General features: G+C 44.5%; 1 protein-coding gene across 1 annotated transcript in view; it reads right to left on the bottom strand.

Annotated features, from left to right (window-relative positions):
* Window positions 1-27895, bottom strand: part of DPP9 (dipeptidyl peptidase 9) — a 54664-nt gene that overhangs the window by 7659 nt on the left and 19110 nt on the right. Inside the window, exons 5-18 of the mRNA XM_044671009.1 lie at window positions 25642-25815; window positions 25046-25214; window positions 24446-24559; window positions 16850-16978; window positions 16057-16118; window positions 12888-12988; window positions 11809-11986; window positions 11305-11467; window positions 10728-10807; window positions 7301-7453; window positions 4193-4328; window positions 3063-3208; window positions 1593-1739; window positions 52-204 (exon numbers count right to left, since the gene is read on the bottom strand). Of these exons, the coding sequence (XP_044526944.1) occupies window positions 52-204; window positions 1593-1739; window positions 3063-3208; window positions 4193-4328; window positions 7301-7453; window positions 10728-10807; window positions 11305-11467; window positions 11809-11986; window positions 12888-12988; window positions 16057-16118; window positions 16850-16978; window positions 24446-24559; window positions 25046-25214; window positions 25642-25815 (1905 nt within the window). The remainder of the gene's footprint in view (window positions 1-51; window positions 205-1592; window positions 1740-3062; window positions 3209-4192; window positions 4329-7300; window positions 7454-10727; window positions 10808-11304; window positions 11468-11808; window positions 11987-12887; window positions 12989-16056; window positions 16119-16849; window positions 16979-24445; window positions 24560-25045; window positions 25215-25641; window positions 25816-27895) is intronic.

Here is a 27895-nt window from a genome sequence, read left to right as displayed (position 1 = left end):
AGCAGTACAGAAGGGCAGGGCAGGGCCTGGAACTGGCACGGGGGCACTCACCTTGAACACGTGGGGCTTGTGAATCAGCCCCATGAGGGAAAGGAAGCCGCCGTAAGACCAGCCGTGGATGGCGACTCGATTCAGGTCGATGAAACCGTACTTCTCAGCCACAAAATGTAACCCTTCCACCTGGTCCTCTATTTCTACCTGACCCTGGGAAGCAGAGAAAGAAGAGTCAGGAGACCTGTCTCAGCCAGCCGGCTACAGCGACTGCAAGGACACGGGCCCTCAGCACTGGCTGAACGGACTGCCAGAGGGCACACAGGCTGCTCCAGCGCCAGGCCCGTGTAGCTCAAGTCTGGCCCTTCTCCGGAGGCCCTCTTTTCTAACTTGTGCTGTAGAATAGTGCTGGACTTGGGCCTGGGGACTCCCTGTTCAAGTCCTAACTCCGTGGCTACCTACTTGTATGACCTTAGACAAGCTGCTTAATATTTCCGTAAGGCTGACCTTCCAGGATTGTTTTCAGAATCAGTGCATCGTGTGCTCTGTATACCACCAACACAGAGCCAGGAGGAGATCATGGATATCTGGTTCAATGTCCCTATTTTAAAGAGGAGGAGACTGAGACCAAAAGAGTAGAACTGGCAAGTCCAGGACCAGGTGGCTGCTATTAAGTCGCAAAGCCACAATTCTAATCAGGTCTGTCCTTTCACCACACATAGGAATGTGAACAGTTGACATCTTCCCTTTCTTCCTGAACACCCTGAGCTCCTAATAGCCACAGCGATCATCTGGGCCTCTGGTTATGTCCCATCCTGCTACTGTTCTTTATGTTTTCAACTAGAATGTGAGCCCAGGAGCTAAAATGTTCAAATTCCCCTAACTGTGTCTGGTAAAGAGTAAACGGCTCATTAAAGGCTTACTGATCAAGTTATAGGTCTGGTTGTTCCCACCTTCTGTAAAGGCTTTCCCAGGCTCCCTTAATATTAGTGCCTTCCCTCTGAGGACCCTGAAGTTAAAATATACACATGCATACAAACACACAGATATATTCATATATGTACACACACGGCTTGTACAGAGCCATCTACACACTGTCTCTACCATTTGAGTGGGAGCTCCTTAAAGGCAGGTTCTACTTGCCTTCTCTTTGTATCCTCAGTGTTTAGCACTATGCCTGACACACAGCAGGCACTTCATAAATACTTGCTGACTTTTTAAATTAACAAATGCCAAACAGGGGGGCAGCTAGGTAGCTCAGTGGATTGAGAACCAGGCCTAGAGACGGGAGGTCCTAGGTTCAAATCGGGCCTCTAACACTTCCCAGCTGTGTGACCCTGGGCAAGTCACTTGACCTCCATTGCCTACCCTTACCACTCTTCCACCTAGGAGCCAATACACAATATTGACTCCAAGATGGAACATAAAGGATTAAAAAAAAAAAGAAGAAGAAATGCTAAACAGAGCCAAGGAGGTCCTAGAGCCAGCTCCTAGCTGTGGGGCAGTATTGTAGGGAAGACATTGCTATGTTCCCAAGAAGATTTCCCCGAAGAAACCCAGCATGGGCCTATCCCCCAAGAACAGACTGAAACGAAGTTTACCATTTGGTTTTTCAGAGCCCCTTCAAATTGGAGTCCTCGCTGACAAGAGCCCCGGCCGTCAATCACCACCACAGCATAGCCAAGAGATGCTAACGTATTGAGTCTCAAATACTTAATGCCTTTGAAAGAGTTGTTAACTAGTTGTACCTACAGCAGGGTAGAGAAGGAACACAATGAACAGCCTGGCACAATAGGTTTTAGGATGTTGGGTAAGGAGAATCTTGGAAGTCACAAAAAACAATGAAGACCCATTCTCCTTCTAATGTACCCCATCCTAAACCAAAATGGTGGCATCCCTGATTCTGACCTATCCCCCAGTGTATATCCTCTATTCCATCAAGAATCTCTCCATGTCCCCCAAACACATTCTGAGCACTCCCTCCACCTCCGGGCCTCTGCCTGTAGCTCTCTGACCACAACCTGTCCTCCGATCTCAGAACGCCCTTTCCTCTCCACTGCTTCTAGACATTCAGAGAATGGCCTTGGGTGGTATCTAGTCTCTGAATCCCTCATTCAGTTCAAAGGGGCCCAGTGTTTCAGTCAAGGTCCCACAACTAGTAAATGGTAGCTCCGGCACCCAAGTCCAGGCTTCCTAATTCCAAACCTTCCGATGACCCTGATATCATGCTCCTCCCAACAAATGCCAACTGGTTGGAGCTTCACCGCCCCTGTGAAGAATTCTTTCTGGGCCCAATGCAGTGTGGAACTATTGCTTTCTCCTTTTTTACTGCTGTTTTGGCCTTTACCATAATTCTTCATCTATTTGTTATCTTTTTGACTAAGTTCTCCAGGGCCAGGCAGTGTGCCTGATGTTTCTGTTCTCTCCCAGCCCGGGCACTACTGGGAAGGAGCAGTGTCAACACAAAAGTCAGTGATCCGAGATGTCTTCTGGGGGTACTTCCAACACTGATTTCAACACCTATCACGCCCCGCCCCTTCCCCGCCGCTGCTCCCCATGATGCAGACTTTATCAGTTACTGTGACCAAACAAGACTCCAAGCACCAATGATTTATTTTGTCTTGATGAGCTTCTCTGCACTGAGCTGAGCTGACCCCAGAGCACATGGCCATCACCAGACAGGACTTACTTATATTCATTTACTGAATGATTTACTAAAATTATCTCTCATACCTCACAGAGCAAGGACTATTCTCCTCTAATACATTTAGGATCAGTAAGGGCTAGTTGTGTCCATGCCATGTCCTACCAGCCCTGCCCCCTCTAAAAGGCAAATTATGAGACAAGAACCGCATGTTATTAATTGTTGTTTCCCCTTTCCCCAGAGTCAAGCATAAGGCTCTGAATGAACAGAGGTGCTTAATAATTGCTGAATCAGTTTGCAGAATGAAATCTTGGCTGACCAGGCGGACGATGCCCACATTACCCTGTCTTCCTGGAAAGCCAATGTCCAAAGTGAAAGGAGAGGAAAGCGCAGGGGAGAAGGGCCAGAGGCCCAGCTGTGTACTGACCTGAGGTCCTCCATATACAAAGAGCACTGTGGGATGCTTTTTTCCAGGCTGGACATTGTGAGGTTTGTAGATCATGCCATACAGCTCCACATCAGACTGCGTATGGAAGTGAAAGATTTCAGGAGGCACATAATCTGGGGGACAGCCTGGAAAGCACAAGGCCAGCAGCTCAGAGGTTACATTCAGCCTTGGGGAATCACAGACACATACCAAAGCCTTGCAGCTGAATGCTGTGCCACCCTGAGCTACGATAACCCCAAACGTTCCCTTTTGTACGCAGAGCTGAGAATGGCCTTAAAACATGGAGCATGGAATATCAGGACTCTCAGAATACAGAAGGTCAGAGCTAAAAGGGATGTCAGAAGAGGTACAGCCTAGAACGCAGAGTGGAAGGGACCCATGGAGATCAGCTAGTCTAACCCTTTCGTTTTACAAATGAAAAAAAAAAAATGAAGGGGTCAGAGACAGTTGGAAGTTGCCCAAATTCCAGACAAAGACAAGAGCCTCCATCAGGTCACCAAACTTTCAGCCCCATGCTCTTGTCTATACTTACAGTATCTCTCTGGTAACCTACATCACAGAGGATACAAGAAGGTCAGAGCTAGGAGGAACCTCAAAGGCCATCTGGTCTACTTTCCTTCCTTCATAGTACAAAGGAGGCACACGAGGCCCTGAGAAGTTATTTGGCCAAGGTCACGCTGTCAGGATATCATGGAAAGGGACAAAGCTGAGAAGCCTAGTGCTTAGCACAGTGCCTGGCCCACACTAGGCATTTACTAAATGTTCACTCCAGGCTGCCTCTGACAGAGGCTAGAGAACAATGACTCACACTCATGCTGCAGTAAAATGATTACAGAACTCTGCCTCCCCTCACCCTCAGGTGGCTGGGAGACAGTTGCAGCAGAAGCAGCAGAAGAGCAACATACACACATATGTTGGAGACAACTGAGCCACAAAGGAGAAAAGGACTGACAAAACCCTGCTGTTTCACCCCTTTGTTGCAGTGGCCCATACTACTCTGTGTAAGGGCAGGGTGTCCTGAGGCCATCCTGGGGGGGCAGGGGGAGGGGAGGAGCTTCTGGCCAGCCTCAGTGATCTCCCAGCTACAGTAGGAGCCCTGCAGTACTCACTGGCTGCCTCCATCATGCTGGCCCAGAACTTAGGCTGTCTGTGGAGTGGGTCGTCATCAGAGCCACTCAGCTTGTAGACGTGCACGCAGGGTGGGGTGCTCACATTGCTGTAGTGGCTGATGAACATGTCAAAGTTCTAGAAGCCAGAAAGAGAAGGACAAGTTAAGAAGGCTGCTGAGCACCTCTCCAGGGCCCCCTCTCGCTTGGCACTGGGAATCAGAAGACTCAGGCTCTAACTCCAGCTCTGCTACTTCCTCCCAGTATGAGCCTGGACCAGCCCCTTCCCCTTCCTCAGGACCCATCTTCCTCCTCTATAAAGTGAGGCATCATCTCACTCTCAATCCTATCAACTCTCACCATTTGTCTCAAAATTCTCTACACCTCCACTGAACAAATTGGGGACTATTATTATTATTACTACTACTAACAACAACAGCTTCGGTTCCTAGAGCACTTTAAAGTTCAGAAAGCACTTTCCTCAAATTAACCTCATGAGTACAAGGGGTACATCTAGTACTACCTATGTTTCAAAATTAGGAAAGCCAAAGCTCAGCTGATGACTTGTCCAAGGTCACACAACTAGTAAAGATTCAGTCAATGAGCATTTTTTAAAAAGCCTTACCTTCCAACTTGGAATCAGTACTAAATATTGGTTCTAAGGCAGAAGCAGGGTAAGGGCTAGGCAAAGGGAGTTAAGTGACATGCCCAGGTTCACACAGCAAGGAAGTGTCTGTGGCTAGATTTGAATCCAGGTCCCCCCTACTCCAGGCCTGGCTCTCTACCACTGAGTCAACTATGTGCCAGACACTATGTTAAATGCTTTGAAGGCAAGTCACCGCCCTCAAGGAGCTCTCATTCTCTTGGAGGCAACATGTTATCTAACTTCTACCCATGTCTTTCTTTGTCTGTCTGTCTCTCTTACAAGTAGAAGACGCAAGGAAAGGAAGCCAGGGAGACCAGAAGGCAGAGGTGAAGAGGGAAGGCATTCCAGGCCTGGAGGACAGCTAGTGAAGATGCAGTTAGAAGACAGACTACTGTGGGATAGTGAGTAGACCAGTATCCCTAGATGGTAAACTAGGTGGAGGGCAGCAGCTAAAGAAAAACAGAGGGGTCAAAGTTGTAAAGAGTTTTAAATGGCAAACAAGCATTTTATATTTGACCTGGAGGTAATATGGCCTTTATTTAGTGGAGCAGGTGACATGGCTGGATATGCACTTTAGCCAAATTCCCTTGGGCAGCTAGTCAAGGATGGATTAGAGCAGGAGGACCAACTGCCCCAGGGTAGGCATGCAGTAATGAGGGCTTTCACCATGGTGCTGAAGATCTTGTGACAGGATAAATGGCGAGAGCTGGCAATAGACTGGATCAGAGAGGAGAGGGGAATGACACTGAGGCTGCAAGCCTGAGTGACTGAGAGGGTGGCGGTATTCTTAGCAGGCGTAGGGAAGTTCAGAAGATGGGAAGATTCGTGGGGGGAGGATTAGTTCTGTTTTGGATATGTTGAGTATGAGATGCCTGTGGGAAATCTGGATAAAAACGCCCAAAAGGAGGTTGGTGATGCAACACTGGATCTCAGGGGAGATGCTAGGGCTGTAGACACCAATCTGGGAATCACTACCCAGAGATGATCATTAAACCCACAGAAGCCGACAGACCACCAAGGAAGAGGGGCAGGATAGAGGGAGCCTTCAGGGACACTGACACTGGGGATGATGTGGATGAAGACCCAGCATAGGGGACTGAGAAGGAATGATCAGACCTATAGAAGAAAAACCAGGAGAAAGCAGGGGCAAGAATCTGTAGAGAGAAAAGAATATCAAGTAGGTGATGAATGACAGTATCAAAAACTATAGAGAAGTTTTTACAGAGAAGAGGGATGAGGACTGAGAAAAAGCCATTTGATTCAGCAATTAAAAGAAGTCATCGATAGGGGAAGCTGGGTGGCTCAGTGGATTGTCAGACCTAGAGATGGGAGGTCCTCAGTTCAAATATGGTCTCAGACACTTCCTAGCTGTGTGACCCTGGGCCAGTCACTTAACCCTAATTGCCTAGCCCTTACCTCTCTTCTGTCTTGGAACTAACACTCAATATCAATTCTAAGATAGAAGGGAAGAGTTTTAGAAAAAAGAAAGGAATAAAAAAGAGATCATTAGTAACTTTGGGGAGATTGCTTTCAGTTGAGTGATGACCCAGGTCTCTTAACTCGAGTCTCCTCACCCGAGTGATAGCTCCAAGCACTGAGTCACAGGTTAAATCAAAAACAAGCAAGTCAAATGATTATTAATAAATGTTTAAAAAATAAAAAAAAACAAGCAAGTCTTGGAGGGACTCCTCTGAGATTCACTAAGAGTCTATTAATCCTGAACACAGTCTCCTAGGTTATGGTGGGAGGTTAATACTTGCTCCTCCAACCATGTACTTCTCTATCCAGGAAATGGATGGAATGTGATTCAAAGAGCACAGGAAGAGGTCCGGGATGTTGTCCTGGACCTTACTATCTTCTTCAGTAAAATGCCCAGTAAAATGAATCTTTTCACGGTCTTTGAAATCCTTTCATCGTGCTTGTCTGTGGTTAGAGGGTGCTAAAGTCAAGGCCTTAAGGCCCTCCCAAAGAGAAGAACTCACACTGTAACCCTGCCAGAGTCATAGACAGAGGGCACAGGAGAGGGAAGAGAAGATTGGATTTCAATTCAAAAGACATGGGTTTGAAACCAGCTCTGCTGCCTGCCAAATGACCACTGGTGTGACCTCAGGGAGATCCCTCTCCCTTTCCTCCTCGGGACCTCATGTTGTGTGATGTGCTATTGGTCCTAAAGGTAACCAGGTGAGAATGCATGGATGAGACCTAAGAGAAGTGTTCCCATTGCTCCCAACACAATCCCAAATGCTTACCTGACTTGTGTGTGTATGTGTGTGTGTGTGTGTGTGTGTGTGCACACGGGTGCACATGTAAACACCAGCAGATATGATGCTTCCAATTACCTTACAGAACGCTAGCTAGCCTTCAGAAAGTTGTGACCACATCATGTGTGTATGCCCAGTCCAGTGAGCGCTGGGGGTGGGGTGCTAAGTGGCAGGGGTCACACTGGTTGGCTTGAGCAGGCTGACCTGGCTCATGGAGCAGCTGTGTGAGAAGCCCGGCGTGGTAAGTCTCACAATCTCACCAGAAGACTCATAACTGACCACGTAGAGATGGTGCTCCAGGGGCGTGTCCTTAGTGGCCTGGAAATACACCAGCTTCGTCTCCTCATTCACCCAGATCTGCAATTAGAAAATGAGCACCATTAGCTCAGGAAAAGAGCAGACCAGTTCTTGGCCCATGGACCATCTTATCACCTGGTAAATTCTGCCTCTGTTGTAAAGGCTATATTGCCAGAAACCAATCAGAATGGGCAATTCAATCTAGCAACCATTTAGGAAGCTCCTATTGTGTGCAGAGCACTGTGCTGAGAAGAGATTCTGATTCCAAGTTTCAATAAAAAAAAGAGTTCCTGATAGGCGCGAACAAAATGAATGTATCTAAGTCAGGAAAGGAAGTTGACAAATGAGAAAATTCTTTCTATCAAATTTCTCAGATAAGGGTATTTTATTCAAGATATGGTCAAGTTATATATATGTAAGACCAAAAGCCAATCCCCAATAGATAAAAGGTCAAAGGATATGAACAAATATATCCTTCTCAAAAGAAGTACTGCAAACTATTAATAACAATATGAATGAACCCTCCAATCATCAACTGAAATACACATCAAAACAACCCTGAAGTTTCATGTCACATCCAGAAAACTGGTAAACATCAAAAAGATTGGAATGGTCAATGTTGAAGGAGTTATGGAAAGACAGGGCCATTACAGCATTGTTGGTGGAGCTGCATATGAATTAATACTACCATTTTGGAAACCAATTCAGAATTATACAAATAAAGTGACTAACACGTCCATATTCTTTGAGGCAAAGATTCTACTACTATGCATATGTGACCCAAGGAGAGGTCACTAATAAAAAGAAAGTCCTCAAACACACCAAAATATTTACAGCAGCATTTTTTGCAGTAGCAAAAAACTAGAAACTAAGTAGACGTCCATCACCTGGAGAATGGCTAAGCAAATTGTGGCCCATGAATGCAAGGAAGTATGACTTTGCTGTAAGATAAAAGTTAGCAGGCCTCAGGCCAGTGGAGGGTGAGGGGGTTCAGGATTTTAGCCCAGCATGTTTCAGAGGATGCCCACTACAGGAACTCTTGAGGGTCCAGGAAAGATAGCAGCTCTAATAAGAGACATGCTTTCTATGCATAGCCAGTCTAGCTTCTACCCCATAGCAAAGTGATACCAAGGGAGATCCCTAGGTAAGAAGAACCATGGAAAGAGTCCCAGACAAGCAGAAGATATGCTCATTTTAGTTCTGGGTCTGGTGCCTTGACCCTTACTAGTTGTATGACCATGGAGAAGTCATATAACTTTCCTGAGTCTCAGTTTTCCCATTTGTAAAATAAGGATGATACTTTCACTGTCTACCTCAGAGAGCTGTTGTTGAGGAAAGCACTCTATAAATCTTCAAGTGCTCCAGAAATGAGTGCTCTCATTAAGGGTTGGGCTAGTGCCAAATGGCCCATTTCTAATGAAGAGACAATGATGGTTACTGAAGGAATAGGACAGCAGGTTCACAGATGGGAAATTCAAAGGGTAAGCCAAATGACAACTAAAACAGAACTCGAGGTCCGAGAAAGGAAACTCCCAAGAGGATTCACTCTGGAAGTGAGCCGTAGTTGTGGCTGACAGCAAATCCTACCAGTAGATGAGCAATCTGGGATGGGTTACTATGGAAAACGAAGATATTTTACAGCATGTTTCTGATTTTTGAGGCTTGCATGTAGGAAAAGCAGTCAAATTCTCCTCTAAGATTGGAAGAGATCATGGATGTGGCCTTGGGAAACCAAGCCAGCTGTTCTTAGACTAGACAGCAGCAGCGTCCTGAGATACCCTAAGGGTGTCCCATGCTGCTTCTTTTCCTTCCTTTGGGCCCTATCAAGTCTGCTATAAGATGGAAAGGGTTAGTTTAGCCCCATTATTTTAGAAGGGACAATGACAAGATGGGAAAATGGTCGGGATGGGGGATGGACCTGGAAATCAAACCATGCAAATTATGGTTGAAGAAAGCCTAGAAGAGTCATATTTAAAGACCTGCCAAGTTCTGCTTGACTCTAGAGTATGAAACTAGGAGCAAAGTGGGTGAACATTATGAAGAAGCAGATATCAACACATCAAAAACAAAACAAGCTTCCTAACAATTAAAAAGGTGTCTTAAAAGTGAAATGGGCTGCCATAGAAGGCAGTGATTGAAACTGAAGTGGACTGTGGATGGCCAACTAGCAGGGAAGGGGTCGAGGGGATTCCTGTTTGGGGGTGAGCTGAACTAAATAAATGCTTTTTGAAGTCCCTTCCAATTCTGACTTTCTGGGGTCTGGTGGCTTTGGGTCTAACTCAGTATGCCAACTCAGATGCTCCAAAGAAAGTGGCGAAAGGCACAGACTGCATGGTTGTCAGATGACATCAAGCTGGGAGGGATGTTGGCTAGCGCTAATATACTAGATGACAATCAGGATCCAAAAGAACACTGGGCCAAAAAAAAAGTTCATCCTGAATATGGCTTGTTTGTACATAGTCCCCATCAGACAAGCCATAAGGTCCTTGAGAGCGGTGGCTTTTGCTTTTCTTTGCATCCCTGGTGTTTATGTTGGTTCCTAGCACAGAGTAGGTGTTTCATAAATATTCTGTTCACTGACTAAACTAGAGGTATGAAACCTGAAGAAGAGAAGACTCGGGGAGGCCTTGACAGCTAGCTTTAAGTTTCTGAAAGCCTATCTAGTGGAAGAGGGTTTAGACTTGTTCTGTTGGGTCCCAGTGTAAAGAAAACAGAAGCAATGAGGGGAAGCTGCAAAGAGATCAGTTTAGGCTGGATGTAGGACAAGCTTCCTAACAATGCTGATGGTCCAAACATGGAATAGGCTGCCTTAGGAAGCAGGGTCTGCATGAGCACGTGTTTGGTGTGATGTGATGGAGATTCTTTTGGGAGCCTCTGTGGTCTCTTCTGCCTCAAAAAATTCTGTGAAGCAATAGTTACAGATGATTCAAACTGACTCATCTCCTAAAGAGAAGCCAGTATTATAGTAGCAGAGGACCTTTCGAGGGACTGTGTCTCATCTAAACTCCTAAACCAAACCCAAATCTGGCAAGTTCATCCTCTCACTCCAAGTCAGATGAATGGCAACAACAGGGGCTGACTCGTGTCAAGTGCCATGGCTCGTATAGGCAAGCCAGTTCCCCCTCAGCCAGACAGGCTCTCCTTAGGATGAGTGCCGAACCTCAGCCTAAAGGAAGATGAAGAAATATACTTCTCCAGGCCACGATGCAAAGAACAAGAAGACAAAAATAAGCCTGACTTCCCAAAAGAGATTCGTAGCATGAAGGAAAAATGGAGACCATGCACAGAATGAATGGGGCAGGGAACCTAAGGGGGAAAAAAAGTGCTCTGGTACCTTGGATCCATGCCTTGCCAAAACCTCCCATTCACCACTGGTCAAGGCAATCTCCTCTTTGATGGGGCATTTAAAGTCATCTGGAAGACAGGAAAGAGACAAGTCAATGGGAGAACCCAGATCAATGGCAGCACACTGAAGACCGACTAAAATGTAAGAGTCATCAGCCAAAGTTTGGGAATTTGGTGGGGGGAGGGCCTATGAGGGTGGGAAGAGTGATGTGGAAGCAGGGAGGAGTTCTCTCTCCCCTCAGCTACCATACGATTTTGTCTGTAACTCTCATCTAAAACTGTCTTGGAGGGCAGTTTTTGTGTGGAAGAAGCACTGCACTTGAATGCAGGATATCTGGATGGACCACAGCAGATTACCTTGGTTTCCTCATCTTTTAAATGGGATAACATTTGCACTACCTGCCTGTCAGGACTGTTGTGAGGAGTATACTTTGTAAACTGTAAAGTGTTCTAGAATTATAGGATGTTATTACTGTTACCCATCCTCTTCTCTCCTCATTGCCTCCAGTGCCAAGTCAGAAGGGTCCCTGAACAGACACTAAATAAATACATAAAATAACTCTCACCTTCCCCAGGAATGAAAGGCTGGGTCCAGTCATAACCATTTGGTTTTAGCACTGCTGTGACTTTGTACAGGTGGCAAAAGCCAGTCTTGCATTCATTGGCTCGAAGAAAACAGATCTCTTCATCTCCTTCCAATTGGGGAAAAGGATAAAAAATATCATGCACCTACCACGGAAGAGAGAAAAAGGGGCATGAGAAATATTGATGGTTCCAAGACTTGGATGAAAGCCCTACTAAAGGGGGAGCAAATGAAGGCAGTGGAAACTCAAGGCTGTCTTGGCAAATAAGCAGCAGGAGAGTGAAAACTGCTCTGACAAGGCTTGGACCTATGCCCTCAGCCCTTTCCCAGAGCATCAACTCAGCCATGAATCAGGAGCTGGAACAAGAGGCTGGGCCAGTAAGAGTCTGCCATCATCCAGGCAGCTCAGCCAGGAGAAACAGAGCAAGGTTGTGGGGGAAAGGCCTGATGCTGCCGAGGGCTACAGCCACTCTCTCTTAGTCCTTACATTTATCCACACATCTGTAACCTCTTCATAAACAATATACGGCTGGACATTTTCAGGGACGGCTTTGGCAAATTCAAGGCGCTGTTCTTCGCTCTCTGGGACCGGGATGAAAAGGGCAGGGGGAAGGAGAACCAACTGGAGCCGTTGCTGAGGCCTGTCTAGGAACATGGCCCAGGCACTAGGAAGCAAAGAAGGTATAAGTTTTTTGGTAAGACAAAGACCACAAAACTATGAGCTATTATTATGGTTAACTGACTCCTTTCGAGGTAGTGGGAGGATGGGATGGGGGTAGGCAACAGCAGAATGTCCTGGAAAGGACAATGGATTTAGACTTAGAAGTACAGGGTTCAAGGCCCAGCTCTGCCTCTTTCTACTTGTGTGACCCGAGGCAAATTTCTTTGCCCTCAGCGTTGTTTTGATTTGCATTTCTCTAATTATTAGAGATTTAGAACACTTTCTCATGTGCTTATTGATACTTTTGATTTCTTTACCTGAAAATTGCCTATTCATGTCCCTTGCCCATTTATCGATTGGGGAATGGCTTGATTTTTTTATGCAATTGATTTAACTCCTTGTATATTTGAGTAATTAGACCCCTGTCATAAGTCCAGTGTCGGTCTCCTCATTCCTACACTAACATATTAGTCCAAATAGATGTCTTCCTGGAATATAAGTCCTTTAGCATCTGAACTAGGCCTTGTTTTCTCGGACTGGTCTTGGGCAAGTATCTGTGATCCATCCTTGGCGCTGACAGTTATACTTAAGCCATGACTTGTAGAACAGGAAGACAGACATCCAAGGAGCCCTGGCTTTTTCAGAGCTGGTCCACATCTTTACTCTACGTTTTAGATTCCAGGGGCTAAGCGTCAAGGCACCTGGGTTCTACAGTCCCAATTCTTCCATTTACAAGCCATGTGGCTCCTAGCAAGTTAGCTAACCTCTTTGAACCCCAACTTCCTCATCTATAAAATGGGACTAGTATTCTGAGTCCAACAAGGTAACAGTTCTGGTTCAAATAAAGAGGCAATGGATGATGACTTGTACTGGGGCCCAAGGAGACTAAAGAAAAACCTATGTACTATTTGCCATCTCGTGTCCATCCAGCCCTGGCGATGTACTCCGCCGCCGGGAAGAGTTTGCTGAACGGCTGCACCAACTCTTTGTCCTGAGCGCAAACCATCTAGACCAAAACAAAACATCAGGTTACATGCTGCTCCAGCCATGTTTTCCCTAAGGAGACTACAGACCATAGATTTAGAGCTGGAAAGGGCACTGGAGGCCGCTTAGTCCAACCTCTTATTTTATAAAAGAACCTGAGGCCCAGAGAGGCTCAATAACTTAGCCCAGGCCACACAGGGAGGAGCAAAAGCAGTCTGAAACCAGTGCTTTTCTCACTGTACAGTGCTGCCTCTCACCAGGAGCATATCCATTACAACACCCACCACAAGGAGTCAGGAAAGGTTCTGTATTTTAGGTTTTGTTTCTGTTTTCTTTTTAAAATCCTTGCCTTCCATCTTAGAATCAATATTGTGTATTAGTCCCAAGGCACAAGAGCAGTAAGAGCTAGGTAATGGGGGTTAAATGACTTGCCCAGAGTCACACAGCTAAGCCATACGAGGTCAGATTTGAACCTAGGACCTCCCATCTCCAGGCCTGCTCTCTATCCACTAAGCCAACCAGCTGCCCCCCCTATACTTGGTTTTTAAAACTCTCCTGCTTATGTCCAGGAGAAGATATGGGTAAGCAAGATCATCTGAAAAGAATTAGGGTTTCTTGTGAACTTCAAGTTCTGTAGGACTTAAGTGGGATCAGGCAGCCAGATAAGCCACCATACTCCAGGGCTGCATCAAGAGAAGCCACTGAGAGCCCACTTGTCCTTAACCTGTTCTGCAGGGTTAAATTCTGGGGAATCTATTTTGATAGACCAAAGACCTTGAAAGAACAGCCAGAGATACCAGCCAGGATGATGAAAGGGCTGGAGACCAGGCCATGTGTAGTAGTAAAACCTGAGAGAGGGACATAGGAGCTGCCTCTTCCAGGGATTAAAGTTATCATGTAGATAAAGGGTTAAACAGGTAGGACAAGGAGCAGTAGATAAAAGTAACAGAGAAGCAGGATCAGGCCTGATAAAAGGAAGCATCTCTTAATAACCCAAGGCAGAAGGATGCTTCAGGAGATCTGTGGGCAGAGGCAGGATATAGTAGACTTCCTCTTCAGGTATGGGTTGGCCTAGCTGGCCTCTCAGGGCTCTTCCAGTTTGATCATTCTGATTTCTCTGAAGGCAGAGGTGATTGAGGAATAATGGCCTACAAATTAGGAGACAGAGATCTGAGTGCCAACTCTGGCATCCATTAGCTGGGGGATCCTTGGAAAAGTCATGCCCCTTCTCTGAGCTTCAGCTTCCATCCCTGAAAAATGATGGCATATTCCTGCCTGCACTGGTCATGAAGATAAAATGAAATAATGTGCGTAGGAGACTATCAGAGTGCTAGACAAATGTGAGATGGTTCTATTATTAAATTAACCAAGCTGTCATACATCCTCTGGGTCAATTTTTCTAACTCCAGCTCCATTTCTACCATATAGGCCTCTTATACAATAGGAAGGCTAGCTAAGATTTCTGTGGCATTGAGGGTACTATATATAGCACATACCTCAAGTTCTCTTCAACCTGAGTCTGGAAGAGAAGGGTCTGGGCCTATTTAATCTTGTTACAATAATGAATTGGAATACAGTTACAGTGAATTCTTGGGCCTACACAAAATTATTAGTTGCCACTGTGAAATGGCATGAGCACTTGATTGGGATTCAGAGGACCTAGATTGGAATCTTGTCTCTGCAATGTGAGACCCTGGACAAATCACAACCTTTCTGGGCTTCAGTTTTCACATTTATAAAAGGACAGAGTTGGAGAAGTTCTAAAGTCCCCTCCAGCTCCAAATCCCACAATCCTATGTTCTAGTGGAATTCCATTGTACTGAATCATAGGTGGGCTTGCAAAAACTATGCCTAAGCTTTAAGTTGAAACAGGATTTGACCTGAAAAACACTCTCTCCAGGGCTGCCTGTCTGTCCTTCTGGTGAAGTCTCTCCCCTCTTCTCTGGTGGGCCTCCTGATTCCATGAAACCTTTTCTGCCTCCTCTACCTGCCCCACATTTTTCACAGCCTTTTGCCTGGACCTTTCAGCAATCAACTGGGATACAAGAGAGACCAAGATACTTGTATATATTTCATCATTAGACTATAAGCTCTTTGGCAGTAGAGTCTTTTTTTATTTGTGTATCCCCAAGGTTTAATTCAGGACCTTAAGACATAATAAGCTTTTAATAAATGCTTGTTGAATTAAATTGAAATGCAGTTAGAGAATGAGACCAAGTTACATCCAAAGAAACACATTCTCTTTTGTAAAAAGGATGGTCCCTAGAGAGTATACCCACATTCCATAGTGGCATAGATATAACTGGTCCTGGAACCAGGGACTTGTGTTCTAGCTATGCCACTCAGTGGCTGTGTAACCTGGGGCGTGTCACTTCAGTCTCCTCATTTGCAAATTGGGAATAACACGTGTGCCAAGAAGTACAGCACACATGTGTAACAGTTTTTGAGAGAAGTACCCTGTAAGCCCATGGTGGCGAACCTGTGGCATATGTGCCAGAGGGGGCACTCAGAGCAATCTCTGTGGGTATGCATGGCTGTTGCTAGAGTTCATTACTAGAAAGCCAGAGGGACACAGGGCCAGACTGTTCCCCTTCCCCTCTCCAACGGTGCCTAAGAACATTTCTCACCCACTCCTCTAAAATGTTTATCATCACTACTATAAGCCTTACAGCATTTAGATCTCCAGCTTCCCAGATGCCAAGACAAAATATGTGTCTGTGAATATGTTTTTCTCACCTCCAGCCATACTCTCAATGAATCAAGAAGCATTTATTAAGCACCTATTGTTTGTTAAGTTTGGGGCATACGATGATAAAAGGAAAGGGTCCTTGGGTTCAAAAAGCTTTCCTTCTAATGGGAGGAGATGGCTTAGGCCTGTATCAAAGAGGTAGAGAACATACAAAAACCTTATTTAAGGTCACCATGTGGGGAAGGCACCAGCAGCTAAGAGACCAGGAAAGGAGAAAGCAGCCAGCCAAGACCCACCAACTCTATCTGCCACCTTCCACAAGTTTGTGTGTGGGAGGGTGGTGGGTGGGGGAAGGAGGTGGAGTAGGGGAGTGTGCAGGGAGTAGAATAAAGCCCTCTTACCTTTCCCTGATTGTCTGTCTGAAATTCAGCCAGTTTTAAAGCAATCTTGGGGTTCTTGCTGCCTATAGAAAGGACAACAAAGTGAGAAGCTGCCAAATGCCAAATGCTCTGTATACCTGTCCACAAGCCAATCTTTAGGTCGGTGTTTGGGGCAGAGAGTAGGGGGTGATGATCAAGATGTCACAAAAAAGGGCACTTTCCTAGAGGGAGCAAAATACTAAGAAGTGAAAGATATGTGAGATGGGTCATCCTTGATGACTAAAAACAACAGGTCCTTGAGCCACCTTCAGACTGTGAATAAAATAAGTGAATCTCAATACACACATATTCTTAGTGCAAGGTGCAAGGTGAGGTAAACTGAGGGAGTGAAAGAGGAATGAGACAAGGGCCCTGCTCTCAAGGACTGCACAAAACTAGTTGGAGAGACAAGTGATGAACATATAAAGTACCACAGAGACCATGTCAAGCTGGGTACTACGGAAACTCAGAGGACTCTAGCAGGGCCAGGGCTAGATCTTCAAGAATGAGTTGAATGAGTTAAGTAAGCAGAAAAGGGGCTGGTTTTCCCTCCAGCTAAGCTATAAACTCCTTTAGGGCAGGGGCTGTGTTTCCTATTAACAATGTCTCAACAGGCTGTAGCTCACTCCACACTCATGAAAGGGCTGAACCTTTAGGGTTTCAAAACAAAGTTTTGGTCATTTGTCCCCAAAATGGAAGGAGTGTGTCTGCTCTGAGAATCAAGAGTAGGAGAGCCAACTCCAGCTTCCTTCTCTGGGTTGCTTCCACAGCTCACCTGTCCGGGGATACCGATAGGAATCAGTTTTTCTTTCTTCCAGAGCAGGAGAGGGAACATGAATGATCTCCACTTCTGACTCATCTACTTCTTCATATAAGATTCGCAGAGTCTTATGATCATCAGATCCTGAAATGAGAGGAAGACACACACAAATCTATGATCTTGAGGCACTCTAAGACAGAAAGGCACACATGTATAACCCGGTGGAAGTTGGGAGGGAAGAGGAGAGGGAGAGAAAATGAATCGTGTAACCATGGAAAAATATTTAAAAATAAATGAAATTTAAGACAGAAAGACAGGTCTCATTTACACCAAAATACTCATAGCACCACTTTGTGGCAGCAAGGCACTCTAAAGTCGATGCCTACCAATGGGGAATGGCTAAACAAACTGTGGTACTTGAATGTAATGGGATACTACGAGGCTGTAAGAAACAATTGTAAAAAGGAATTCTTTATTCCTTTTCTCTAATTTAATGGGGGACCTGGAGGTCCTCTTACCATAGAGATGTGTAGGGATTAACTAGCCCACAGTAACAGGAAGTAGAAACCAGAGAGAAAGGAAGGAGGAACTAGAGAGACAAGAAGTGAGGTAGGAGAAGGATATAAAAGGGGCTGAGCACGAGTTGGTTGGCCTGTCAGTTTCTGACAGTTAGGGCTGGCATTTACAGGGAAGTTGGCTGCTGAGTGTAGTTGGTTGTTGGGGGTTGGTTGCTGGTGGTGTGGGTTGGTGATTAGTTGGTAGTTGGCATTTAGTTGCTAGTATAAAGGTGGGCCTGAACTTACTGAGAGGGCTTTTGGCTTTAGCCTTTAGAGGGCTTTTTGCCTTTTGGGTTTTTGACTTTTGGTTTAGGCTGTTAGGTTTTTTCCCTTCCTTGAAGGGTGGCCTTCATTGACAGACTTAATTGGGTTTGGATTAAACACTGAGTGGGTTAGTTTTGATTGGGCTGGATTGAGTTGGAACTTTGTGGGGTAGTTGTTATTAGCGGTAGTTATAGGCAGTTAGAGGTAAAAATACAGGCAATTTTAGATAGTTATATTGATAGCTAGTTAGGTATTAGGAAATTAATTTCTCTACCTCTTTCCTATATTTCTCTCCTTTACTATATTCATTTTACTATATTTATTTTACTATCTCTATTTTAATTAAACTAAATTGTTAATTGTTAAAAGCTGCTAGAAGTTTTCTTTTCTCTGGCCTAAAGGGATAATATTAATTTACAACTCTACAATATTCTCATGAAAACTTAAGTTATTAAAAGCTGCTCTCTTATTTTGTCAAAACCCCTATTTTAACTCTTCCACAATGAAGGTAAAGATTCAGAGAAGCAGAGAAACACTTATATGAACTAATGCAAAGTGAAGCAAGTAAAACTGGGAAGACAACATATACAAAGAATATAACAATGGGCATGGAAAGAGCAAAAAGATGAAACCGAACATTGTGAAATTCTAAGAACCAAGTTTAGGATCAGGGAAGATGAGCAAATACACCTCCCATCTTTATTCTCAGAAGTGGGGATCGATGGGTATGTAACAGAGTATACCATACAGTATCAGTCTGCTGATGTCTTGGTTTATTTGGCTCAAATATTTTCTTTCCTCTTTTTTATTAATATTACAAGGGATAGCTTGCTGGTTCAGGTTATGAAGTGGAGATCTATTCAGACAGAGGTGATATAAAAGCAAAAGAAATTAATTAAAAAAAAAAACATGTTTAAATGGCTGGCCACTTAAAAAAAACTGCTTAGGGAGAATGGAGGGGAAAAAAATAGGGTTGAGGGACTAGAAGAACAGGGAGGAACCAAGGGATCAGAAGTCGCAATGAGGATGAAAAAAGCCCTGAGATCATTGGATTTATTAGAGTTGGAAAGAACCTTAGAGATCATCTAGGCCAATCCCTTCTTTTTACAGATGAAGAAACTAGGACTTGGAAAGGAACAGTGACACTTGTTACATGGGTAGTCAGCAGCAATAAAAAGCAAGTATAGGACCTATTCCAAAGAGGGCTATTTCCACTACATAGCCTCTATCTGAAACTGCTTGGAAAAATTAAAGGAATGGCAGGTGAAAAGACTCTAAGAGACTGTAGCCACAGAAGGAAGTTTCAGAATTTAAAAGCATTGATACGGGATAGTTTTAAAGCTATGGTGAGGTCTATAGTTTGCCCCTCCTGGTGGGCAGGTGACTTAGTACAGACAGAGAGGTCAAATGAGCCAAAGAACTCAAGGAGCCATCAGGACAGAGTGACAAAAAGATCTCCAGCATGAAGATGTCTCCAAGGATGATGGCAGGGTCAGGCGAAAAGACAGATTAGGCCAGGCACCGAGGCTCTGAGGAAGGTAGGAGGGTGTCTTGGAAGAAATATGATGGGGAGAGAGGAGTGTGGATGGAGAGCATGACCTTTAAAAAGGACAGGTTACTGAGTGATGAGAGCAGAGCAAGGATCTGGAAGAGGCAGGGCAATGGTGACCGTGGTGTGTGTTGTTTCACCCTTGAGACCTCCTGAGATAAAAGGTAGAAAAAGGAATGGCTAGTGCTAGACCAGACCAAAAGAGAAGTTCAGTGCTTAGGAAAAAGTGAGCTCCTAGCTGATGTGATCATCATGTAAGTCCCTGGAAGGGGTACAAGAAAAAGCAAATAAGGATGGATGGTGTTTAATGATGGAAAGGGAGTTCCAAAGGACAAAATGAAAGAAGGGACTAGAAAGGAATGGGGACTGTGACTAAGGATGTGGCTCAGTGGATAAAAAGCCAAGCCTAGAGTCAGGCAGCCTGGATTCCAATCTGGTCTCAGATGCTTCTTACCTATGTGACCCTGAGCAAGTCACTTAATCTCCACTGCCTAGCCCTTTCCATTCTTCTGCCTTGGAACCAATACACAGTATTGACTCTAAGACAGAAGATAGGGTTTTGGGGTTTGTTTGTTTTAAAAAGGATAATAGGGGGCAGCTGGGTGGCTCAGTGGATTGAGAGTCAGGCCCAGAGACAGGAGGTCCTGGGTTCAAATCTGACCTCAGACACTTCCTAGCTGTGTGACCCTGGGCAAGTCACTTAACCCCCATTGCCTAGCCCTTACCACTCTTAGAACTAATACCCAGTATTGATTCTAAGATGGAAGGTAAGGGTTATTATTTTAAAAAAGGATGATAGTAGGGACAGGTGGAGTTTATGCCTAAGATGCAATGTCTAAAAGACCAGAATTGGGGAGTGGGGGAAGGGGCTTTTTAGAATTTGGGAAATGGAAGCCTTGACTGGTAGAGATAGTTAATGAAAATAATTGAAAGATTAGAAGCCAAGAAGGTTCTGTTTGGAACAACAGTTTGCAATGGCCCTTTGTCCACTGAGTTCTTAGTCCATTCTTTAAGGCAGGGGTCGGCAACCTTTTTGGCTGTGAGAGCCATAAACACCACATTTTTTAAAATGTAATTTCGTGAGAGCCGTACAGTGCTCAACAGTGCGTGCTCCTATAACAGTGCGCACTCCTGTAACAGCGCCTGAAAAAAAATTGACTTTATGGTTCCTGCAGAAAGAGCCATATCTGGCCCTCAAAAGAGCCAGATACGGCTGGAGAGCCATACATCGCCGACCCCTGCTTTAAGGTCTAACTCAAATTAGAAGCCACGCCCTTCATTCACAGAAGCCCTGCCTGTTCTCTTAGTCATCAATAACCTGGATCACAACTCTTTACTTCACACTGCTCTGATGTACTGATCATGTAAGACTCTTCCGTATTAGTTATTGGTATTTGTTCCCCTTATAACTGTAAACTTGATAAGGGCAAGCACTATGACTACCCTTTGTAGGGCACAAGGTAGTTATTAGTTATGAATGATCTGAAGAAGGCTCAGGTGGCCCAAGACTTGAGTCACTACCAAGGAAAAGCAGTCAACTAAAACTGCCTGATAGAGATTGATCTCCACTAACAGACACTTTGGAGACAAACCTCCCAGACTACTCAGTAGTTCTTACAAAAATCACACCTTTGGACAAAGTCCTACTTATAAAAGTAAAACTATCAAAGAAGATATAAATATTTCCTAACAATCAGGTTTATGCAATTTTATTAAGGATTTCTAGCTAATATTTCTCTTGGAAAAAAAAAATGACCTAAGAGCTATGGAAAAATCAGTTAGCTACGCAGGTTTTCGAGCCAGCAGAGGCCCCAGTATACAGGTAAACTATTGCCAAATCTATTTCAAAGTCATCTAAATTCTAATGCTTCCAGGAAGAGCCCTGGAAGAGGAGAAGATAGACCACGGCCAGGTGGAATACACCATGTCTTCTCTGGTCCTCAGAGCCCAGGTTCTCTAATAGGATAAAAAGAAAGAGCACTGGACTTGGAGTCTGGGAGATCTGGTGAAGCCTGGAAGGGTGTGCACTGAGCAGGACAGGAGAGACACACGACAGCATACTGAAATATTGGAAGGACTGACATATGGAAGCAGAATTAGACTTATTATGTTTGGCTCTAGAGAGCAGAAGCAGGAGTTAAATGTTAGGTATGAATTCAGCAAAAACTTCCTCCCAATTAGAGCTGTCCAAAGGCAGGAAGAAGCTGCTTTGGGAGGCAGTCAGTGCCCTTTCACTAGAGTTTTTTTAAGGAGAGAAGGATGACCCTGTTGGGCACGTTAGAGTGGGAATTTCTCTGGGCTGCCAAGGTCCCTTTCAACTCTAAAACCCTGTAGTTCTGTGAAGCTTGGCTTTAATCCCTATGAGCAGTAGGTCTCTGGGGGAGCCATACTGCCTCTCAAAACTTCAGACTCCTCATGGAGAAAGTGGGGTCAATTATAATTATACTACTGTTATATTGAATCTCTGGGAGCTTGAAGTTCATTTTTGATTGACAGGTGAATCGGTTGGATAGAATGTTCCCAGAGAGGCATGCAGGAGAGAGCAGTTGAGAACCCTGACAGAGGTTCTTGGGCTTTTACCTGTCCCTGAGGCTAGAGATCCGTGTGGATCCTGGTCTTTGGGGAGATAGAGACTTGCAAACTCAACCCTGCAAGCTCCTCCTGTGTTTCCTGTACCGTTCATCAATCTGTATTAGACCATCATCTCTGTTTCTACTGCCCCTAGATATTAGGAAGTTCATCATCTTAGTTATCTAGGCTTTCCAGGGCCCAGGAGAGATCTGGGAAGTAGGCAGGAGAAGAAGAAGAGGGTAGAAAGGGCGGATATCTCAACTGATTAGGCTTAAGATCTACTGAAGAAGAAGCTGAAGATTTCACAGCAGTTTACCTACTCTGGTTTAGCCCTAGCCAGGCTGTACCAGAGAGAAGCTATCATCTTGATTCCTTCATTTGCCTGCAGTTAGAGATTCATTAGTATCAATTTAAAGTAGGGTCTCCTATTACCTCTATCCCACACCATTATCCTTCTTACCAAATATATTCAAAGTTTAAAGTACCTTCCTGAATTGGTTTCCAAAGCTTATTTGGGAAGGGAGTCACGCAGTCAGATTACCAACGTTACCTCAGCTGAAGAGCCCAATAATTAATATCAATTATCCCCAGGTGGGTCCTGAAGGGATAAACACTTTGACCTAAAGGATCCTGCCTGGGCAACTGTTATAAAGGAGAAGTGCCATCCTATCATCTCTCTGTACTCCATCTTCATATACATCAAATAGATATTAGTGACTTCCTTTTAATATAACACTACCTACCTCGAAGAGTTTTGGTGGGGAAAATGATTAAAGCACCACAGAGATGGAAGTTATCATTCTAGGATTTCAACAGAAGTCAATCTACTTTTCAGAGTCTAAGAAGCCAGTTCATTTTCCCACATTCAAGAACAACTAACCCCCAATCGACAAATGGGCAAGGAACACGAATAGGCAATTTTCACATGATGAAATCAAAACTATCAATAAACACATGAAAAATCCCTCCTGATTAGGGAAATGCAAATCAAAACAACTCTGAGGTACCACCTCACACCTAGCAGATTGGCCAATATGACAGCAAAGGAAAGCGATAAATGCTGGAGGGGATGTGGCAAAATTGGAACATTAATGCATTGCTGGTGGAGTTGTGAACTGATCCAATCATTCTGGAGGGCAATTTGAAATTATGCGCGAAGAGCTTTAAAAGACTGCCTGCCTTTGACCCAGCCATACCACTGCTGGGTTTGTACCCCAAAGAGATCATAAGGAAAAATACTTGTACAAAAATATTTATAACCACACTCTTTGTGGTGGCAAAAAATTGGAAAATGAGGGGGTGTCCATCGATTGGGGAATGGCTGAACAAATTGTGGTATCTATTGGTGATGGAATATTATAGTTCTGAAAGGAATAAAGAAATGGAGGAATTCCATGTGAACTGGAATGATCTCTAGGAATTGATGCAGAATGAAAGGAGCAGATCCAGGAGAACATTGTATACAGAGAGGGATATACTGTGGCACAATCAATTGTAATAGACTTTTTTCCTATTAGCAGCATTGCAATGATCCAGGATAATCCAGAGGAACTTGTGAGAAAGAAAACTATCCATATCCAGAGAAAGAACTGTGGAACCAGAAATGCATTAGAAAAATATATGATCGATCATGTAGTGCAATAGGAATGTGATTAGGGTTTTGACATTAAAGAATCACTATTGCAAATAGAGCATGTATAATACATGTATAACCCAGTGGAACTGCTTGTTGGCTTTGGGGGGGGGGGGAAGCAAGGAGGCAGGGGTTAATGAATCATGTAATCATGGAAAAAATATTATAAATTAAAAAAAGAAAAAAAAAAAACAACTCACCACCAAGAATTGATGCTGAAAGAACAAGGTAGGGGAAGAAGGTATAGCCTAAAACATACTTCTTTAAAATCCTGATGGAACTTTGATCTAGTAATACCACTACTGGGTTTGTATCCCAAAGAGATAAAAAAAAATGGGAAAGGATGTACTCATACAAAAATATGTATAGCTGTTGTTTTTTTTTGTTGTTGTGGCAAAGAATTGGAAACTAAAGGGATGTCCATCAATTGTGAAATGACTGAACAAATTGTGGTGTACGATGGTGATGGAATACTATTGTGCTATAAGGAATGAAGAACAGGATGGTTTCAGAAAGAGCTGGACAGACCTATGTGGACTGATACAGAGTGAAATGAGCAGAACCAGGAGAACACTGCACACAGTAACAGCATTATTGTGGAAGAACCAACTGTGATAGACTTAGCTACTCTCAATGATAACAATGATTCAGGACAATTCTGAGGGAGCTACAACAAAGAATGCTATCCAGTTCTAGATAAAGAACTGTTGAAGAAGGAAAGCAGATGAAAGTATATAATTTTTCATTTGTTATTTGGGCATATGTTTTGGGGCTTTGATTTTTACAAGATTAGTTACTCACAAAAATGAACAATATGGAAATATGCTTTGTGTGATAATACATATATAACCCATATTGAATTGCTTGCCAGCCTGTGGGGGGGGAGGCAGGGAGAGACAACTTGGATCATATAACTTTGGAAAACTTAAGTGGAAATTTGTTATTACACGTAAGTGTCAAAATAAATAAATAAATAAATAGAATCCTTATGGAAAGGGCCCCAGACCATCGAAAAGATATAAAGAAAGAAGACACACCTTCACAGGAAGCTGTTGGGCACCACCAGTAGCCTGTAAACCGATCAAATTCTTCCTGGATGACAAAGGTAGCTACCCCTGCTGACTTGGGGTCCTCCAAGACACTGGACAAACCTGCAGAGGGAGAGTAATTGATATACTTCTACTGGGAACTTGCTCAACCTAGGCTCTGGGCTGGGGCAAATACAGACACTGAAGATGTGGTCCCTGCTCTCCAGGAGCTCACAATCTAGTTGGGGAGAAAAAACTGAGTGCCACCCAGGAAGATGTCAACTACCCTTCCCTGAAGGAGTGCTGGCCAGACCAATGGAATGGCCAAGGAAACAAGGCTGCAGCACTCCAGAAAGGGGGAACACTGGACTAGAGAATTTAAAGCAGGCTAGGCTGGAAGAGGTGGCCCTGGGGGGGTGGGGAGGGTGGCAGTGAGGTGACAGCCACAGGTCCCAGAGGCTCATGGTCAAGGCCTCATCTTGCTCTTCCAAGGTGTGTTCTGGCCATAGAAGAAGTCACACTGCTCAAGAACAATGACCAAAGAGAATGGCTAGAGCAGTAAGATGGCAGCCAATTTTCAAGGAGCCCATCCCAAAGGCCTGAGCTCACCTTTATGACAATACGTCATCCGTCTCTCCTCTCCGGTCTCAATATTCGCCACCCACAAATCATTGTTATTTATGAATGAGAAGAAGGAAGGGTCAGCAGGGCAGATCTTGGGATCCATACGAGGCCCAGAACACTGGGTTTTGATTTCTAGTGGCTTCATGGGAGACACCTGAGGAGATATAATAGTTAACAAACACTCACTAAGTATCTTCTATACACCGGGCACTGTGCTAGGGGCTGGAGTATGACAGGGAAAGAGTCAGGTCTACAAATGTCTATGATGTCAAAACCTCCAACAAGAACCAGACAAGAAGTCTAAGGAGGGGGAGAGCACTTTCAGCTGGAGAAGTCAGGAGGAAAGTAAGGAGGGAAAAGGGTAGAAAATCAAGAAAAGCTTCAAGAAGAAACTGGCTCCAAAGCTGGGGCCAACAGGCAGTAAGAAGGAGAAGGGGAACAGTCCCTGAAAAACAGCATGGGCAAGGTCATAGAGACAGAAGGTAGCATTTGGCTAGAAAGTCGAACATGAGGAAAGAAAGGCTTGCTGATCTTGTTAGCTTATCACCTACATACCCACCAGCTGGGCCCCCAAAACTCACCATGAATCCATTCTTGCCCCCATCTCGGCAATGAAAGAGGCTATTACTGGCTTGGAAGAGGAAGAGGCCACTTTCACTGTGGAAGTCATAGGAGGTGATACCAAACACACCAAGACGCTTACGCTCCCTCAGAAGCTCTTCTTCCCGAGAGTACATGCCATGGTGTGGGGTAGCCTGAGTGCACACAAAAGGAACAAGGATCCAGTAAGGCTTCAGCTGAACAGAAGCAGGGTCTGGGGCTTGTGGCTGCATGACTAGCCTCTGCCCCTTAACAGAGGGGAACCATTGGGAACCAAAGTGACCAAAAACTCACTGCCACAACCAAAACATTCTGACATGAAAACCTTTTTATTTACAAAACCATGACACCCTCATCACCCAGAGGAAGCAAATCCACTTCCCGGGTACTGCCCAACATAATTCCCTTTCAACAGCCCCTTTGCTCATCTCAATCATGTAAGAGACATAGATTGCCACCATAGAGGAAGAGTATGATAATGATAAAAATAACTAGAATTTATGTACTATTTTAATGTTTATAGAGCGCTTTACAGTTATCTCATTTGATCCGCACAAGAACCCTGCAAGGTAGATGATGTTAATATCCGTATTTTACAGAAGAAGAAATTGAGGCAGATAGAGGTGAAATGACTTGTCCAGGGTCACCTCACTAACCAGTATGCCTGAGGATAGATACCTGAATTCAGGTGTTCTTGGTCAGCACTCAAGTCCAATGCCTGTTACAGAGGTTGGAATTAGAGTCAAAAGGCCAAAGTTTAGTTTTTGGCCCTTCTCTCTCCTGCAGCTGTGATCACTGGGAAGCTGCTTAAGCTACTTGTATCTTAAGTTTCCTCATTTGTCAAACAGGGATAAATACCACAGTTCTTACTTGATGGAGTTGAGAGGATGCTCACTGAGAAAATGTAGGTCAGGGAATCTGTAAACTTTGGAGCTCTATATAAATGTCAGTTATTAACACAAAATAGTATAAAGAGATTAAGGTGGTACAAAATAAAGTGCTGTTTAAGATGTAAGGAAGAAGGAGGAGGAAACAAGGACAGTTTTGCAGAAAAGCTGACCTTTGAGTCAGGCTTTCAGGAATTCAGCAAAGAAGGGAAAGAAAAGACATTTGGGGCTCAGAGAAGAGTGTGAGCAAAGGTGAGTCTCAGGGGGATTTGTGGTGCACAAAGTAGTAGTGAGGGTAACGTGTGGAGGGAGTAGTATGAGATGAGGCAGGAAAAGGAAGGTGGGGGTCAGACTATGGAGGGCCTTGAATGGGAAGCTAGAGCTCATCTGAACTGCCAGACAAGAGAAGACCAGTGAAGATGTATCCAGCAGGTGGCCTGCTAAGCGGGCAATAACCACTCCTGTAGGGGCACAGGAAGAGGTGCTGAAGCAGTCCATACCACCTTTCATGTTCTCTTATCCCACTGCTGCCAATTCCCATCCTGTCAAGGGAGGTTCTTCCTTGCACTAAAAATAAGACTCCAAAGCTTTACCCCAAAACACACTCTATTTCTGTTAGGCAAAAGTAATGGCCAGTTCAAATTCAAAACCATCTCCTTCCCAGGAGATGCAGGTTGCCAAGGCCATTAGTTATTAGCCAGCCTCAATAAAAAGGCTTCAGTACTACATACTCCCCGACCCACTGGTAATGCATTTAAAAGGAAGAGATGCTCCCCATCAAGGATTCTTATCAAGAACACCCATTCTGGCATGGGAACATAGAGGGAGGGAGAAAGTTTCACAAACATTCTGAGATTTACATCAATAGTGGCAGAATCATAGAATCCCATGATTAGAAGGGGCCTCTGGGGCCATCTAGTCCAAATCACCACCTCAAAACAATACCCACACCACCACCTCACAGGGGATAATCTAGCCATTATGCTTGAAGACTTCCAATGAGAAGGAATCTCCAATGTCCTAAGGCAGTAGACTTGACTTCTGGAAGGCTCTCATTTGGAGGAAAGTTTTCCTTATACCAACCTTAAATTGACCTCTTTGCAACTTCTACTCATTGCACATTCTGCCCTCGAGTCAAACAGAATAAATCGAATCTCTTTCACTGGCAGACCTCTTCATGACCTCCCCTTCTCTAGGTTAAACAGTCCCAGACCTTGACGACATCCCTAACTCTTTCCTTCTCCAGGTTATAAACAATCCCAGCTCCTTCAACCAGTTTTTGGATGATAACTAGAGATCCTTCCCTACTCTGGATGCCTTCCTCTGGACACTATCCAGTTCATTCAGT

The sequence above is a fragment of the Gracilinanus agilis genome, chromosome 1, assembly GCF_016433145.1.
Source record: "Gracilinanus agilis isolate LMUSP501 chromosome 1, AgileGrace, whole genome shotgun sequence".
In the NCBI taxonomy this organism is placed as follows: Eukaryota; Metazoa; Chordata; class Mammalia; order Didelphimorphia; family Didelphidae; genus Gracilinanus; species Gracilinanus agilis.
This window is presented reverse-complemented; position numbering and strand designations above follow the sequence as displayed.